The sequence below is a fragment of the Cebus imitator genome, unplaced genomic scaffold (genome assembly GCF_001604975.1).
Source record: "Cebus imitator isolate Cc_AM_T3 unplaced genomic scaffold, Cebus_imitator-1.0 Scaffold240, whole genome shotgun sequence".
NCBI classification, from domain to species: domain Eukaryota; kingdom Metazoa; phylum Chordata; class Mammalia; order Primates; family Cebidae; genus Cebus; species Cebus imitator.
The window spans coordinates 3,127,660-3,144,941 of NW_016107555.1; the positions used below are offsets into that span (position 1 = coordinate 3,127,660).

A 17,282-nucleotide genomic window follows, 5' to 3' on the forward strand; every position below is an offset into this window, starting at 1 on the left:
TCAAAAATTGGCCAAAACATATATGTAGTAAGCTTCCTCCTTCTTGGCCTGATCCACTGCTCCGTGAAGGTTTTAGAAAGAGAAGAAAATAATAGGTGAGGGTTATCTCTACCCTTCTGTGCTCAGAGACTAAAACAGATCTGAAAGGCAGGGTGAGAAACTTTATAATGTCCTTAAAAGAGGAGCTTATGCTTTTTAAATAATGAGCTCACACCTTTGACAACCTGACCAATTAATTTAGCAGGAGCAGACAATATTGAAGTTAGCTCATCCCCAAGTTTGTCCAGGGTTCGTGCAATCCAGGGAGTATCATCATTTTTTGTAGTATCGATCACATGTTTCAATTGACTTATCTCTGCATTCATCTCCTCAGATTTCTTCCTAAATCCTTCATCAAGCAAGTCTTTTTGGACCTAAAAAATGTAGGAAGAAAAGTAAATTTTTAAAAATCCCCATTCTATTAAGACTTACATTTTGTATTTAAGACCTGTGTGGAACTTTTTAAATTTTACTCTTAAAAACATTCTCTCAATTATTAGAGGAGAAATTGGACCTCGACATTGTGAGGAAGCATAGTTTACAACTTTACTAATATTCATCCACTGTTATGGTTTTGCTGTGGTGCTAACTCAAGTATGAGGACAAATTCTATGTTTCTGCCCAAAAAAATGCCAGTTGGGAGGTAGCCATTGGTCTGATTGCATAAATTCTCAGCACCAATTGGGCAGCACGGTCACCATATTATAGAAATAACAGGAACTTATAAGCTGATGTAGAAATCCCTTATAAGAGAACTTCCAGATGGACAAGGCAAGAATTCTCCCTACACTGTGTGCTAATTTGGGTAGGCTATCCACACACATAGAAACAACTGCAGCAAGTTTAGAAACTGTCCCTTTCCTGTCCTTTTAAGCTTGGAAATTTCTCATAGCTGTATGTCAGCATGGAGGTACCTCAGGGTGTTTGGGTGGTAGTAGAGCTCCTAGTAATATGTGGTCTTGGTAAAGCAAACAGCTGCTGCTCATATCAACTACACCGTGTGGAATATCTGTTCAACTTCTTGAGATTACCTTTAAAATCTCCCAAAACAGCAGCTCCAACCCTATTTATATTCCCCAAGGAGTTTTAGGTCATAGTCAAACTGAACTCTCCAGAATCTAAGTATAGAGAAGAATTCCAAGTCTTACTGAAACAATATTAAAAAAAAAAAAAAAAAAAGATGCAGGGCTTTTAGTGACTTCCAAGTAGCAAATGGTGTTGTGCTTCCTTCCATGATGTTGCCGTGACCTTCACCAGCCCTTCCTGAGGTGCCTGGGCAAGGACCGCCTGGCCTGCTGAGGCCATGGGCTGACTTACCTTCAGCTTGTGCTCCAGCATCATATTCTGCTCTCTCAGTATGTGTTCTCTTTCCATCTGCAGCTTCTCTTTCAGCTGGGCTATGTTTTCCTTGAGACTCTTCTCTTGAGCCTCCATCTGTTGCTGCTGCTCCTGCAGTTTCTGTTTTAAAAGCTCCTGTTCCTTCTCAGCTGCCTCCTTCTTGGCCCGATCCACTGCTCCATGAAGGTTTTAGAAAGAGAAGAAAATAATAGATGAAGACCCATCTCTACCTTTCTGTGCCGAGAGACTAAACCAAATCTGAAAGGCAGGGTGAGAAATCACAGAATTTACCCAGGTCCACACCATTAGGAGCACATTAAGGTGCACACATTAAGAGCACATTTGAGAATGTGATGGGAAAGGCTCTGCCTGTCTGGCTGATGTACCATCACAGCCCTCCTTGTGATTTTCAGATTTAGCAGAGTGTGTGTTCCACAGAGGAGGCAATTCCTCATTTTATGAAGGATTTCCTGTTAAATCTGTCAGATGACATTGTAGAAACCTACCCATCCTGCTGCCAGCTGAGCCCTGCCACATACCTGCTACTGCCTTCTCTTTATTAGTGAGGGCTTTATCTGACTGTAAGATGGATTTCTCTATCACCACCTGTGACTCCAGGAATCTCTGGAAGACCTCTTTTGCCTGTGGAAGCAAGAAAAAACACTTGATTTCTTTGAAAATCGATATTCCAGGTATTAGTGTTGCAAAAACAAATATGGTCTTGTAACTTTTGCTTTATGTCTAAAATTACAATGTGGCCCCCTATGAAGTGTTGCAGCCTCCTTAGTGTGGCCAGAGCCCCTCCTCATCTCCTGCTTCCCGTCTCCCTCCAGTGCCTCTCCCACTGCTCTAATATCTCCCTGTACCTGCTCTGGGTTCCAGCCAGGCAGAACTATGTGTACAGGTGTACAAACTCCCAATCTCTGATGCTTTTACATGTTTGTCTTCCAGTGTGCAATGCTGCCTCTAATCTGTGCTGTTGCTTTCTTCTGGCACCTGCTGGCTAGAACTTTAGGTGAGTTGTGTAATCTTTCTTGGGTACTAAGTTCAGTTCTGTAAAATTTTCAAAATAAGGGTGCTTCTTAAAGTCATTAGGAGGATTAAATTGAAAGGCCTGGGAAAGACTTTAACAATATACTGTAGGTAATAGCAGCTCATTGTGAGTTAGCTGTATTATTACTACTATTATGTTTCTTACCACCACCTAAGTAGCTTATTTTCAGAGGTCCATAAGTGTCATTACTCTGTATGTAATTGTCTATTTATTTCGCTCTCTCTCATTTTGATCAGCTTTGAATACAAAGATTATATTTTACCATGCAAATCACCGGCTCTTGGCACTAATTCTTATTCTATTTCTCCTGGATTTCTGAATACCATACTCTTTGTCTAGGGATAAAAATTTTTATTCTCAGAAATAAATGATAAGTAGTTGGCACTGAAAGCTAAGGTGTTATACTGTCCCTCGGCTCTCTAGTTACTACTCACGGCTGGTGCTGAAGCCTCCATTCACTCTTTCCTATAAACTTACCCATGCTCTCCTTATTCCTCACCTTTACTCCTTTCCTGGGCACTTGCCAATAGTCCTGTTCAACCCTTTCCTTTGTTTCCATGTAGAGCTTGTACCCTCCAGGAACAGAGAAACTTCCTGCTGAAATACTTTCCATTAGGGCCTTTGAGAGCTCATTGAGTTTGGCCTGGCAGTATTGAACAGATGACTCTTCATTCTGCAGCAAGAAATCCCCCTTCTTATTCATTGTGATTTCCTGCAAGGAAAATGTAGAGAGATGTCACCAAAAGAAACAAATGGAGGAGATGAAATTCTAAAGAACCTGGTAGAAGGGTCAATCTAACTGTGGTCCTCATGAGAAAAACCTTCTAGTGGAGTAGATGTGGAATCAGACACACAAAACTTGATATATTCACAATGCTAAAAATTCTCTTCAAGACTATGGAAAAGTTCATTAACCTTCCTGAGCTTCAGGTTCCTCATCTGTGACATGATGGGACTACATTCCATAATCTCCATGGTTTGCTGCAACTGTAGCATCCTGTGTGCCTGTCCTCAATGGCACAAGGATTCAAGAAAGAGCAGTGTAAGTTGAACAATGGTCCGGTATGAAGATCTGGTAAGAGGATCTTTGTTTCCTGGGAAAGGTGGACTCTGCACAGGAAAAGTGCACTGCTCAGGAATGACTTGTGGGTGTTCAGAGCAGGCCTGGAATCCTTAGAATTATTCACTTAAGGAAGATCTTAAGTGATCTGTATTGATTTTACCTCAGTTATCAGAAGGTTTTCCGGTTGAATGCTTAAGGTTTGGGGAGGTAAAGAGATATGTAGTCGTTTGAAACTCTATCCCTCATGATAATCCACGATGTTATTCCTCAGTGACAGATGAGCACTGGTGTCAATAAAGGCAACTATAGGCTTCATTCTTCAAGGGGAAGGATCATGAACAGTAATGACTAAGACAAATTACCACGAGCTTCTTCTGGAATTCCTGGTTTTCATCCTTGAAGGAGTGCTCCATGAAGATGGCAATGGCTTCCCTCTCACAGGCCGTGTGCACATCCAGCAGCTCCTGGAGTGTGTCTGTGGGGAACCTCACCCGCTGGGCCATCTGCTGGCTATAGTGGTCGGCTGCCCTCTGCACGGCTGCTGAGTTCTCCTGCTGGGCCAGAGTTGTCACTGCATTCTCCAGACAAGGTACCGTTCCACTGTTGATGGCATCTACATAAGTCACTGCCAGAGTTCCCAGACCTAAATGAACCAGGAGATGTAGGGGGTAATAGGAAATTAAAGCTCAGTGGGATCCTAGGCTACATTTCTGAGCACACTCATGTGCACATGCACACATGCAAACACACACACCCACACCCCTACCTCCTTCTGCTATTATCACTTGCATTTTCATACTGACTCTTCATGTTTATGGATCTCCAGTCACCAGTGCTAAAAATTTTAATATCTACTTTTACGTAACACACTAGAGGGTAGATGGGAAATACTATTTCTCATTTAAACAAATGGCAAGGAAAGTAGTTTACACAAGTAAAATGATGAGGCAGGGTAAATCATATCACATTTATTCCTAATTCTGAATCTACCAATGGATTTTCAGGGACTTATGGATAATATTTATTTCTAGACCTTTTTTTTTCTTTTTGAGACAGGGTCTTGCTCTGTCACTCACGCTGGAGTGCAGTGGTGTGATCTTGGCTCACTGCAACCTCCGCCTCCCGGGCTCAAGCAATTATCCTGTCTCAGCCACCTAAGTAACTGAGACTGCAGGCGCATGCCACCATTCCCTGCTAATTTTTGTATTTTTTGTAGAGATGGGGTTTCACCATGTTGTCCAGGCTGGTCTCAAACTCCTGAGCTCAAGCAGTCTGCCTGCCTCTGCCTCCAAATGTGCTGGGATTACAGGTGTGAGCCACCACTCACAGCCTTCCAGAGCCTTTTAAACTTCCAATATATCTTTTGTATTCACTTTGCAAAGAATACTGAACACACAGGACTTCCTCTAAGAAAATATTATATGTCTGTTTTTATATTCAGTTAGATATTTTATCAGTGAAGGATTATTTTTCAGATCTGTGGAAGCTACAGATATCAGTGACAGAGTTTGCAATATTGGAGAGGAATTTGTAAGCTGCAATAAGTGAGATAATTATACACATTTCTTCATTGAGTGTGAATACCTATATATACATAGTTCTATATGGAATCTAACAAAAATCCTGAGAAACACATTATACAATATATTCAACACATGAGGCCCCACAGAAATGTGAAAAGGAGACTCACGATTCCCAGTCACCATGATTCCCTCTCTGAGGGTCTTGGTCCTTGCATGCGTGAAGATGTAAGAAGAGAAAATATTTGTTTGTTCCTGGAATTTGGGATCCAGTTGCTTTTCTGACACCTTCTCGATATTGGCTAGAAGGTCTTTATCATTTGTTGGCCGGTCAAAGACAAAACATTTCCGTTTTGGAAAGAAATGCCTGATGCATTCCCTGGGCAAATTGGATGTTTGAATTTTGGGATTCTTGCCTGGGGGATAAAGAAAACAGAGAATATATTGAAAAAAGTCTTGGTAAAACGGAGCTAAAGTTATTTTTGACAGGGTTTATCATCTTTTTTGCTGTCTTCTATGCTTATAGCATAAACATTCAATACTTCTGTGCACATGAAACTTGTACCAGTGACAAAATGCTGGCAGGAAACTTTGGGAGACATCCGACCCAAGTACAAACAAAACCCATGGCTGGTATCTGTAGACTTGAACATAGTGCCAAGTATAAAGTATTGTTTATGAGATATTTACTAAATGAATGGCTGAATTAATGAAATATCAAATGTAAATTTCTGGTCCACTTCATTCCATGTAGAAACTGAGCTGTGGGACCAAAAAAAGAGCCAGAAATTGGGATCGTGAAAAAGATACCATGATTATTTAAGGAAACTACATTGATGCTAAAAGAATTTGTATAGTGTTAGCTATTTTTTAGCAAAATCATCTGAAGACTAAGTGTAACAAGAATGTAATTTTGTTTTGTTTTTTTCCAGATGAGGTCTTGCTCCATTGCCCAGACTAGAGTGCCGTGGCACAGTTATAGCTTACTGCATCCTTGATTTCCCAGGCTCAAGTGATCCTTCCACCTTAGCCTCTTTAGTAGTTGGGACTACAAGTGTGCACCATGACACCTAGCTGATTTGTTCTAGTTTTTATAGAGACAAGGTCTCACTATGTTACCCAGGCTGGTCTCAAACTCCTGAACTCAAGTAATCTTTCCACCTCTGCCTTCCAAAGTGCTGACACTGTAGGCTTGAGTCACCATGCCCAGCCAAGAATGTAATTTTAAGATAATCATCACTTCTCTATAAACTTTTAGGAGCAAAAGACTGTATTCTATTTGACAGTATTGTTCTTCTGCCTATGAATTTTTAATAAATGTTTCAAGAAAGCATAAATAGAAAAATGAAAACAAAAATGAGTGCACTGGAATTGATATTTTTCATAAGGTTTTATCAGATACACACACACATAAATGTAACCCATTAAAACAATTATTATGAAATTATAGCATGGATACATATGTTAAATTTAAGAGAAAAACCATAACATAGAAAGTAAAATGAATATTCTGACAATTATCAGAAATTTTGAAAAGGCACAGATTGTAAAGACGTGTGTTTCTTCAGGTTACTTTAGTACACAAAATCATTTTTGTAGATGACATAACTCTACGGGTACCAAAAAGTTATATCCCTCCATGAGAAGAATAATATCTGTGTAGCATGTTGATGTAGTTTGGATGTGTGTCTCCTCCAAATCTCATGTTGAAATGTGACCTTCCAATACTGGAGGTGGGCCTAGTGGGAGGTGTTTGGGTCACAGGGGCAGATTTCGCATGAATGCCTTGGTACCACCTTGCGGTAATGAGTTCACACAAGATCTGGTTATTAAAAAGACTGGGACCTTCCCCACTTTGTTGTTCCCTTTCTCACCATGTGACACACCAGCTCACCCTTAACCTTCCACCATTAGTAAAAGCTTCCTGGGGTCTTGACTGGAAGAAGATGCTGGTGCCATGCTTGCACAGCCTGCAGAACTGAGCCATATAAACTTTTTAAAATAAATTACCCAGGCTCAGGTATTCCTTTATAACAATGCAAACACACACATATATTTTTATTACATAGGCTTTTCATTATAATTTAATGTCTAACAATTATCTGGTCAATCATTTTCTAAACACGGAAAAGCAGAGGGCAAAACAGGGATCACGAACATCTTGTTTTTAGAAAGTCTTAGCACCCATTGTAATCTGAATGCTAAGGTACTAATTGTACAAAGAACAAATCTGTCTTGAATAATCTATATGCACTTTAGGCTCTATTCTTCTTAAGTGAACTAAACTCCATTCCTAGAGCTCTTCAACATATCTCCCAACCCCCATTTCTACAGACCTAAATCTAGTCTCAAATACAAATGAAACCCCAGAGATGACAGGCAGTGTTTAGCAGATCACACACCCATTGGACTGCCCACAGTCCAGGCCACACTTTGATACCTTGAGTCAGCTTCAAGGCATTCTCCAGGTACTCATCTTCTGTGATAGGATGACCGTTCAACTTCAGCTCCAGAGTGAAATCTCGTACAGTCCAAATAAAATCTGGAAAGAAACTCACAAACTCGGTAGAATCTTCTACTCCATCAGGCCTTGGGGAGGACTTTGCCTTAATTAGTTCTGTGAGCTCCGTCACATAACTAGGACTTAGCTAAGGAAAAGCAACGGCCTGCCCACAACTCACACATTTCTCTTATTAAAAAAATTATAAACATTCTCTTTTGTCTTGGGTTCCCTATGCTGCACCAAAGGTAATTAAATAAAAGGGAAGGAGGAAATGACTTGCACTCCATTCCTATAAAGTCAATAAACTTGGTGGTTCTGTTCTCTTCCTGGAAGGATACTGCAGCTGCTCCAGGGCCTGGTGGTTGATAGTGCTCATGCTGTTGTAGACAAAGCAGCTGCACAGGAGCACGGCCAGGGCAAAGATCCAGGAGTCATTCTTAGGGTCACCCTAAAAAGCACAATAGAGCAAAGGACTTAGGAGTGTAGCCTTTAGAAATTCACTGAGACATTTATTTTGTTAGTCTTTCATTTATGATTTCAGCTAGTATATTTGCTATACAAAGAAGATAGACATGAATGTAAACAACAGTTTGACAGTTACAATAAGCCTTCTAATCACAACTTCTTTACATGTAAAAGGATTCTAATTTTAATAGAGGTTTCCTTTTCCTTAATGGGGTAAAATAAGATGCATATATAGAAAAACTAGCACAATGTCTGCCTCTCAGTTGGATATGCATGATAGGTGTTAACACTCCTTCAGTCTACACCTATTTATTGGCCATGCATCATGTAAAAAAACCATACCATAGTATACATAACTGAGGATTTTAATTATATTCAGTTAAATTCAGCAAACACTTATAGGAAACTGAAGAATATTTCTCACTGTTCTTACGTTTAGAAAAGCAAATTTAATAAATTTACTCTCAAGGTGACTATTTCAAAGCTGTGACAAACATTCATAATGATGAATTCAATAAAAATGACAATATTTATAAAGAGATAACATCTTAGTAATGTACATAAGCAGTGGAACCCATAGCTATGTTAAATTAAAAATTACAAGTCTATCCAGGAAGATAAGAGCTATGAAAATTGAAGAAAGTGTATGTGATGTGAATGCTTCTGGGAAGTCATGAGCTGAATGTTAAAGAATTGGTGGAATGTGGATTTGAAGAAATGAAGGTGATTCTGCAAGTAGAAAGACCCACAGAAACAAAATTAGATATTGTAGATTTCAGGAGTCACTGCAACAAGAATAGAGTTTATTGGTTTGACTGAGCAGAGGGTAAGTGCTGAAGATAAGACTGAATAGGGAGGTCCAGCACCTGGGCTGTGAACTCTGTCATATAACTGGGACTTACGGGGTTGATTAGTTCTGTGAGCTCCACCACATAACTAAGACTTAGCTAAAGGTTAGGTTAATTTGTTTTTATAAATTAGGGCATGTCTAAATTATAGAATAGTCCAGGAATTATTTCTACCCTAAACAGCATATGTAACTCATTCCTAGACCAAATATAAAAACTGAGATCTAGAGATTTCTACATGATTCTAAGAGATTCTATATGGGATTTTGGAGGTAAGAAGAATAGCCTATTCATTACTTTATGTCCCTCAATCCCTAATTTTTATAAAAGTAATCAATGAGAATTTTTCTTAAAGTAGGACTTGTGAGAAACAATAAACTATTTAGACAGGAGTATATCATTGTTTGATAGATGACTTTAAAGTACCTACAAAAATCCCAAAGGCATTTTGTTTATTATTATTATCTTTTTATGCCCGCAGTGGTTTCTAACTCTTAGCCTCTAGCCACCTCCACAATTTTATATTTTTTTGCTGTACTATTCACAATAGCCAAGGCATGAAGATTTCCTTCACAGATGAATGAATTTTTAAAAATGTGAAATCTATACACAATGAAATACTATTATGCCTTTAAAAAGGAAATCGTGTCATTGGCAACAACTGGCCCCAATAATATTCTTAAATAATATAAAAAACAATCTGAAAATTAACACAGAATCACAAAATTTCTTGAGTAATCAAAGTAATCATGAGCAAGAAGAACAAAGCTGGAGGCATCACATTTCTTGATTTCAATATATATTGCAAAGCCACAGTAGTCAAAATAGTACAGTACTGGTGTAGAAACAGACATATAGATCAATGAAACAGAATACACAATGTAGAAATAAATGTGTACATCCACAGTGAACTCAGTTTTGACAAATGTGTTGAGAACACACATTGGAGAAAGGATGGTCTCTTCAATAAATGGTCCTGGGAAAACTGGATATCCACATGCATGCAGAAGAGAAATATTTGATCCTATTATACACCATACACAAAAACAATTCAAAATGGATTAAAGACTTAAATAGAAAACTAGAAACTGGATCCAGAAATTCCATTACTGTGTATCTATCCAAGGAAAATGAAATGAGTATGTCAAAGAGGTATCTGCAATCTTATATTTATTGTGATACTATTCACAATAGCCAAGACATGGAGTCAACCTGTTTCCATCACAGATGAATGAATTTTTTAAAATATAAAATCTTTACATGATGAAATACTATTACACCTTCAAAAAGGAAATTGTGTCATTGGCAATAACCTGTATGAACCCAGAGGACATTAAGATATGCGTGGTATCTATGATACCGAGAGATCTTTGTGGGTAGGACCTTCACTTTGTTCACCAATGTCTATGCTACTCAGCCCGGAAGCCTGGAACTCAACTGCTTAACAAGCTTTTATCAAATTGAATCAAATCATTTACCACTGTGCCAAGAAATAAAAGAATGTTTTACCTAATATACCATGATAACTAATCTTATCTAGTGTGATTCAAACAGGTGGAAGTTTGCCTTATTCACTATAGTTGGATTTCTAGTTTTCACAAATAGATCACAGCAGTTAAACTACAAGGATCATGTCTGGAATAAAAGAATGTGTCTATGACTTCTGTCTTACCTTTTCCACATCGCCCAGACCCTCGGTGTCCAGAAGAACCAGGGTATGGTTTGGCTTGAAGGGGTGGGGCACACACCACATCCAGATGCCCTTGGTTTCAGACTGCACCGTGGAGCCCAGAGGGAAGCCTGCGGGGAAGAGGAGGAAGCTAAGCACAGGGACAGCAGAGCAGCCAAGCAGCCCTTGGGGCCGCAGCGTCAGACTGGTGGATTGTAACTACCCCCAGCATACAAGATGATGCTTTCTGTATTTCCTCAAGAATGGCTCTCTCTGTGAGTCATCTATTTCAGAAAGCAAGAGACTTTAAGTGTGATAATGATGCCAAGCAAGGGCTCAAAATGGAGACAAAGAGGAATCCATGAATCAGACAAAATGGAGATCACTGAAAACAGGAGCATCTTAAAAAGTGGTGGGGTTCAAAGTTAGAGAGGAGTGGGTTGAAGAAAGACGCAAAAAAGAAAAAATTCAAACAGGGAAATTGAGATTTTTTTGCATTGAAAAGTGATTAAAAACTAAAACAAACACAAAAACAAAACAGAAGTTGGTGGCCATGATAGGATGTGAAACTCGGGAAGGGTTTTTAAGATTATACAGATTAAAACAACTTCATATGTTGATGGGAATATTACATGAAGAAAGAAAAATATGTTGTAAGAGAAAGGAGACACAATTACAGTAGCCCGGGACTTGAATACACAAGGGAAGGTAGGATTCTGGGCACTAATAATGGAGAGTTTCCTTAATAGGAATGCAGGGAAAAATATGGGAACAGATTATTGTAAGTGATTTGGTGGTAAGAATTAGAATGAGAAGGTTGGTTTATTGAAAGGAATTGGAGTCTTGCTTCATGTGCCTGGGGTAGAGAATTAAGAAGCTGAGATATAGCTGTGATCAAGCAACTGGTCTGTGTCCCAGGATACCACTCAACCTCACCATGATTCTGTCCTGCCAGTTGGTTCATCAAGTAGGATTTGCCTGTACGGTACAGTCCAACAATGGCCACCACCACCACTGGCTGAGAAATCTGGTCAAGAATCTGTATAGCTTGCTGGTTCACCGACAGCTTCTCTTTGTTGTTTTCCACCAGGCAAATGGGAGCCAACATTTTGGGTACAGATTCCATGGCAACTGCCAACTTAGAAGAGCCTCCTAGTAGAAATAAAGTACAATATCATTATTTGTCTCACTGTTTCCCAAGCACCCATCAACATAGGACTGATGAGACTTCTGTGTTTCTATTGGACAACATGTAATCTTGCATTAGCAGATGGGAGAAGGCTTCTTTTATCACTTTCCTAAATCTGTAATGACATAAGTGATGAGATATGGAGTGTTATCTTCTTTAAAGTTTTACTTCAGTAGTAATATTAACGTCCAAGTAATTGTTACCATAATAGGGGGCCCACTAATACTCCAAGCCCTGTGATGCATGCCTTAAGTATCTGACCTCACTGACAGAAAAACCTGCAGCTTAGAGATTATTATAGCAACAAATATGCAAATGATATCCTAAGTCTTACAAAGGGTACATGTAGAAATCATAGAGCCAGGATTACAAACTTGAACAATTGAGTAAAATAGCAGGCTAGGAAGTTCTAAGCCCTTTTTTCCTTGGAGACAACTCAAAACAACTTAAAAAATGGCTAAAATCTTATAGGAGCTCTGGAAAACAGTCAAAAGTCTACAGCAACCAGGCAAATGCCCAATACTTTTAAAAGGCACATTCAAAATTTTAGGAGATTCCATGGCATTTTGTTTGCTAATTCTACCCACTCCACTCAGTGACATGGACTTAGTTTGCAGGAGGTGGGTGTCTAGTTCCCAATTCCCTCCCTTAAAGTGGAGGGAGCAAAGAAGACCTTATTTATAACACACTAATTTGAGTGAGAGCAACATTTTCTGGCTCTGTTTTGCCCACCTTGGATTTCTGGTATGTCACTAACAATGATTTCTGGTATCATACACAATAATTTCTTGTGTATGATACCAAAACCAGAGGAAGCAAGTGAAAAAAATTAGAAACACCACACTTCATCACAATTAAAGAATTTTGTGCATCAAATAACACTATCAACTGCATAAAAAATATTTGCAAATCATATTTCTCATAGAACACATAATGAACTCCTAAAATTCAATAACAACAACAGAAGAAAAAAATTAAGAAATAAGAGAGGACACAAACAGATGGAAAAAAATTCCATGCTCATGGTTAAAAAGAATCAATATTGTAAAAATGGCAATATTGCCCAAAGTAATTTATAGATTCAATGCTATCCCCATCAAGCTACCATTGACCTTCTTCACAGAACTGGAAAAAAACACCTTAAGCTTCATATGAAACCAAAAAAGAGCCCACATAGCCAAGGTAATTCTAAGCAAAAAGAACAGAGCTGGAGGCATCATGCTACCTGACTTCTAACTATACTACAAGGCTACAGTAATCAAAACAGCATGATACTAGTACCAAAACAGAGATATAGACCAAGTGAACAGAACAGGGGCCTTGGAAGTAACACAACACATCAACAACCATCTGATCTTTGACAAGCCTGACAAAAACAAGCAATGGGGAAAGGATTCCCTGTTTAATAAATGGTATTGGAAAAACTGGCTAGCCATGTGCAGAAAGCTGAAACTGGACCCCTTCCTTATACCTTATACAAAAAGTAACTCCAGATGGATTAAAGGTTTAAACATAAGACCTAGCACCATAAAAACTCTAGAAAAAAACCTAGGCAATACTATTTAGGACATAGGATAGGCAAGAACTTCATGACTAAAACACCAAAAGCATTGGCAACAAAAGCTAAAAAAGACAAATGGAATCTAATTAAACTCCAGAGCTTCTGCACAGCAAAAGAAACTATCATTAGAGTGAACTGCCAACCAACAGAATGGGAAAAAATTTTTGCAATCTATTCATCTGACAAAGAGCTTATATCCAGAATCTACAAAGAACTAAAATAAATATACAAGAAAAAAACAACCCCATCAAAATGTGGGTGAAAGATATGAACAGACATTTTTCAAAAGAAGACATTTATGTGGCCAACAAACATACGAAAAAATGCTCATCATCACTGGTCATTAGAGAAATGCAAATGAAAACCACACTGAGATACCATCTCCTGCCAGTTAGAATGACAATCATTAAAAAATCTGGAGACAACAGATGCTGGAGAGGACGTGAAGAAATGTGAATGCTTTTACACTATTGGTGGGAGTGTAAATTAGTTCAACCATTGTGGGAGACAGTGTGGCAATTCCTCAAGGATCTAGAACTAGAAATACCATTTGACCCAGCAATCCCATTACTTGTTATATACCCAAAAGATTATAAATTGATCTATTATAAAGATATATGTACATGTATATTCACTGAGGCACTGTTTACAATAGCAAAGACTTGGAACCAATCCAAATACCCATCAAAGATAGACTGGATAAAGAAAATGTGGCACATATACACCATGGAATATTATGCAGCCATAAAAAAGTATGAGTTAATATCCTTTGCAGGGACATAGGTGAATCTGGAAAACATCATTCTCAGCAAACTGATACAAGAATAGAAAATCAAACACCACATGTTCTCACTCATAAGTGGGTGTTGAACAATGAGAACACAAGGACACAGGAAGGGGAACATCACACAATGGGGGCTGTTGGGGGCTGGGGGGGCTAGGGGAGGGATAGCAAGGAGTGGGGAGGTTGAAGAGGGATAACATTAGGAGAAATACCTAATGTAGTTGACAGCGGGGATGGAGGCAGCAAACCACCATGGCATGTGTATACCTATGTAAGAGTCCTGCAAGATCTGCACATGTACCCCAGAACTTAAATAAACAAAAGTGGGCAGAGCAGACTAGATGTTTCTCCAAAGAAGAAATGGCCGATAAACACATGAAAACAAATAGCCAATAAGCACATGAAAACATGCTCAACATCATTAATCCCTAGGTGAATGGAAATCAAAACTACAATGAGGTAACATGTTAGACCCACCTGTTAGGATGACTATTATTTGTTTTAAAAAAAAAAACCCAAACCCCAAACAGGTGTTAGCTAGGATGTACAGAATTTGGAACCTGTGCGCACTGTCCATGGGAATGTAAACTGGTACTGTCACTATGGAAAACGGTATGGTAGTTCCTTGGAAAACTAAACATAGAATCGACATATGATGAAGAAATCCCACTTCTATATATACACTCCAAAAAATTGAAGCCACGGACTCACACAGATATTTGTACACCAGTGTTTATGGAATCATTATGCACCATAGCCAAAAGATAAAAACAACTCAAATGACTATCAACAGATGAATAGATGAATAAAACATTGTATATAACTACGAGATATTATTCAGCCATAAAAATGTATGAAATTATGACACATGCTACAACATGGATCACTTTGAAGACATTATGCCGAGTGAAATATGCCAGGCACAAAAGAACAAATATTGTATGAGGTACTAGAATAATACGATACATTAAGACAGAAATTAGAAGTGTAACTACCATGGGCTGGGGGAGGAGGGAATGCAGAATCATTGTTTAAAGGTAGAGATTCAGTTTATAATGATGATGTTCTGGAGATGGTTGCACAACAACGTGAATATACTAATGTCACAATTTTAATATTCTTAAAAACTATTAAAATAATAATTTTTATGTATATTTTACCAATGAAAAAGAGAGTAAGGGACAAAAGCCTGGATAATCTGGCAACCTATTACTCTGTGCTATGCTACTGCAACCACTTATCTGTCAGAATACTCTTCCTCAAAGACAGTGGTTATGCTATAAGGTTTTTGATCAACAACCTGCAGTAACTTTTTGATGATCATCATATACTGAAAATTGTTCTCTAATATTCATCTATTATCTGCAGGTATAGAAGTGTCATGGTAATAGAAGGGAGAAGGGAAAAGATCCACTGTGGGTTGAGAAGCCTCTGGAGAACGCAGGCTACCTTTCCAAAAGGTATTCTAGAATCGAAAGAATTCAAGTACAGGCTGAAGTACTTAGCCTAGAAGTGTCAGGTTCTCTGCAATTTACTCCCACAGATGAGAATAAGAAAAAATAATAATAATACATATAACATTGCATATTATGTAGAGAGATAAATTATAGATATCTAGAGAGACAGAAAAATTATCTACATATATTAATAGATAAGTCAGAGAGATTTCTTTAGATTTCTTTTTGAGAGACAAAGTCAATGTCACCATTGGGTGAATCAAGGTGAAAGGCATATGAGATTTCATTGTAATTTTTTTAGAGGTAAAGTTTAATTCCATAAATTTAGTATTGAAAGTACAATTATTCTGTAGATCTCCTGACACACATTTTATTCCCATTATATTAAAATGGTTTTCTATGATATCTGCATTTCCTTATAATCAGAATATGTAAACATAATATTGTCTTCAAATGTCTCAAATACTCACTTTTGTATTTATATGTCAAACATTCAAGATGCATCTAAAGTCATCAAAAATGCCAGCTCTATCATTCACTATGTATGTGGCCTTGACCAAGTAGCTTCATCTAGCTGAGCTTGTTAATTATCGGGGCCTGTGAGTTAAATTAGGCATACAACCAGGAGGGTGTTTTGACAATAAAATGAGACATTATAAGCTTCTGCTATGCTAAGAAATAACAAGCTTATGCTATGCTAAGAAATAAGCTTATAATGTCTCATTTTATTGGAGCACAAAATAGGATAGCATGGAGCACAAAATAGGATTTCAATAAATGTTGAATTAAACGGAGGTTAAACTACAATAATTACAATAACAATTGGTCCATTAGATTATACAGCTCAACAAAATATGCAAACTGTAAATTACTAAGAAGCAAAAACTACAAATAAATTTTTCACCAGAGCAAAACTGTAAAGTTCAAGCACGCTGTTGCTGCACAACCTGCTCTTGTCTGCTTCTTCACTGAGGGGAGTGAGGAAAATGGAGATCAAACCTGAGGCCCTGACTTCCACAAGGAAATGCATTGTAATGTGATGTGTAACGTATTCATCACATTACAGTGACTGCAACTGTACAGTCCCTTCTTAAAGTGAACAATAAAGGAAGCTCTAGGAAGACATGCCTGCTATTGCAAACAACTTTATGTAAACCAGGCCTCCGCTTTCTTAGCTGTGCGGAAACCACAGACCTTTTAACTTCTACTAAATGAAATACAGCTGCTCAACCCTATTCAGGACTGGTTCTCAAACTCTGGTGTACATAATAATCACCTGATCACTTTGATGATCGTTTCTTTAGCTGTGCAGAAGCTCTTTAGTTTAATTAGATCCTATTCTTAGCAAGCTACCATGGGAACAGAAAACCAAACATCACGTGTTCTCACTCATAAGTGGGAGTTGAACAATGAGAACACATGGACCCCGAGAGGGGAACATCACACACTGGAGCCTGTCGGGGGTTAGTGGGCAAGGGGAGGAAGAGCATTAGAACAAATACCTAATGCATGCAGGCCCTAAAATTTAGATGACAGGTTGATAGGTGCAGCAAACCACCATGAGACATGGTGGTTTAAAAAAAATCTTTTTTTAATGTTAAACATAGTTTCTATTTTTCATCTTTAGAAAAAAAAATCACCTGAGAGAATTGTTCAAACCCATATTCCCAGGCCTAAGTATCTGTTTAGCAAGAGCTACAAGTGACGCTGATGTTCCTATGGGAAACTAATAACACACACACACAGAGCTCCTGCTCTCAAGCTTCCTAAGTGTGACTACGAGAAAGATAGA

At 38.3% G+C, this 17,282-nt stretch overlaps 1 protein-coding gene across 1 annotated transcript; it reads right to left on the minus strand.

Moving 5' to 3' along the window:
• Window positions 1–133: 133 nt before the first annotated feature.
• Window positions 134–11,636, minus strand: LOC108282422 (guanylate-binding protein 6). The gene is made up of 10 exons (XM_017498349.2): window positions 11,436–11,636; window positions 10,503–10,630; window positions 7,856–7,965; window positions 7,455–7,651; window positions 5,185–5,430; window positions 3,857–4,137; window positions 2,931–3,143; window positions 1,917–2,019; window positions 1,357–1,550; window positions 134–413 (listed from the first exon to the last, which is right to left on the minus strand). Exons 1-10 carry the CDS (start codon window positions 11,623–11,625, stop codon window positions 174–176), a joined length of 1,902 nt encoding a protein of 633 aa, XP_017353838.1. The 5' UTR covers window positions 11,626–11,636; the 3' UTR covers window positions 134–173.
• Window positions 11,637–17,282: the final 5,646 nt, after the last annotated feature.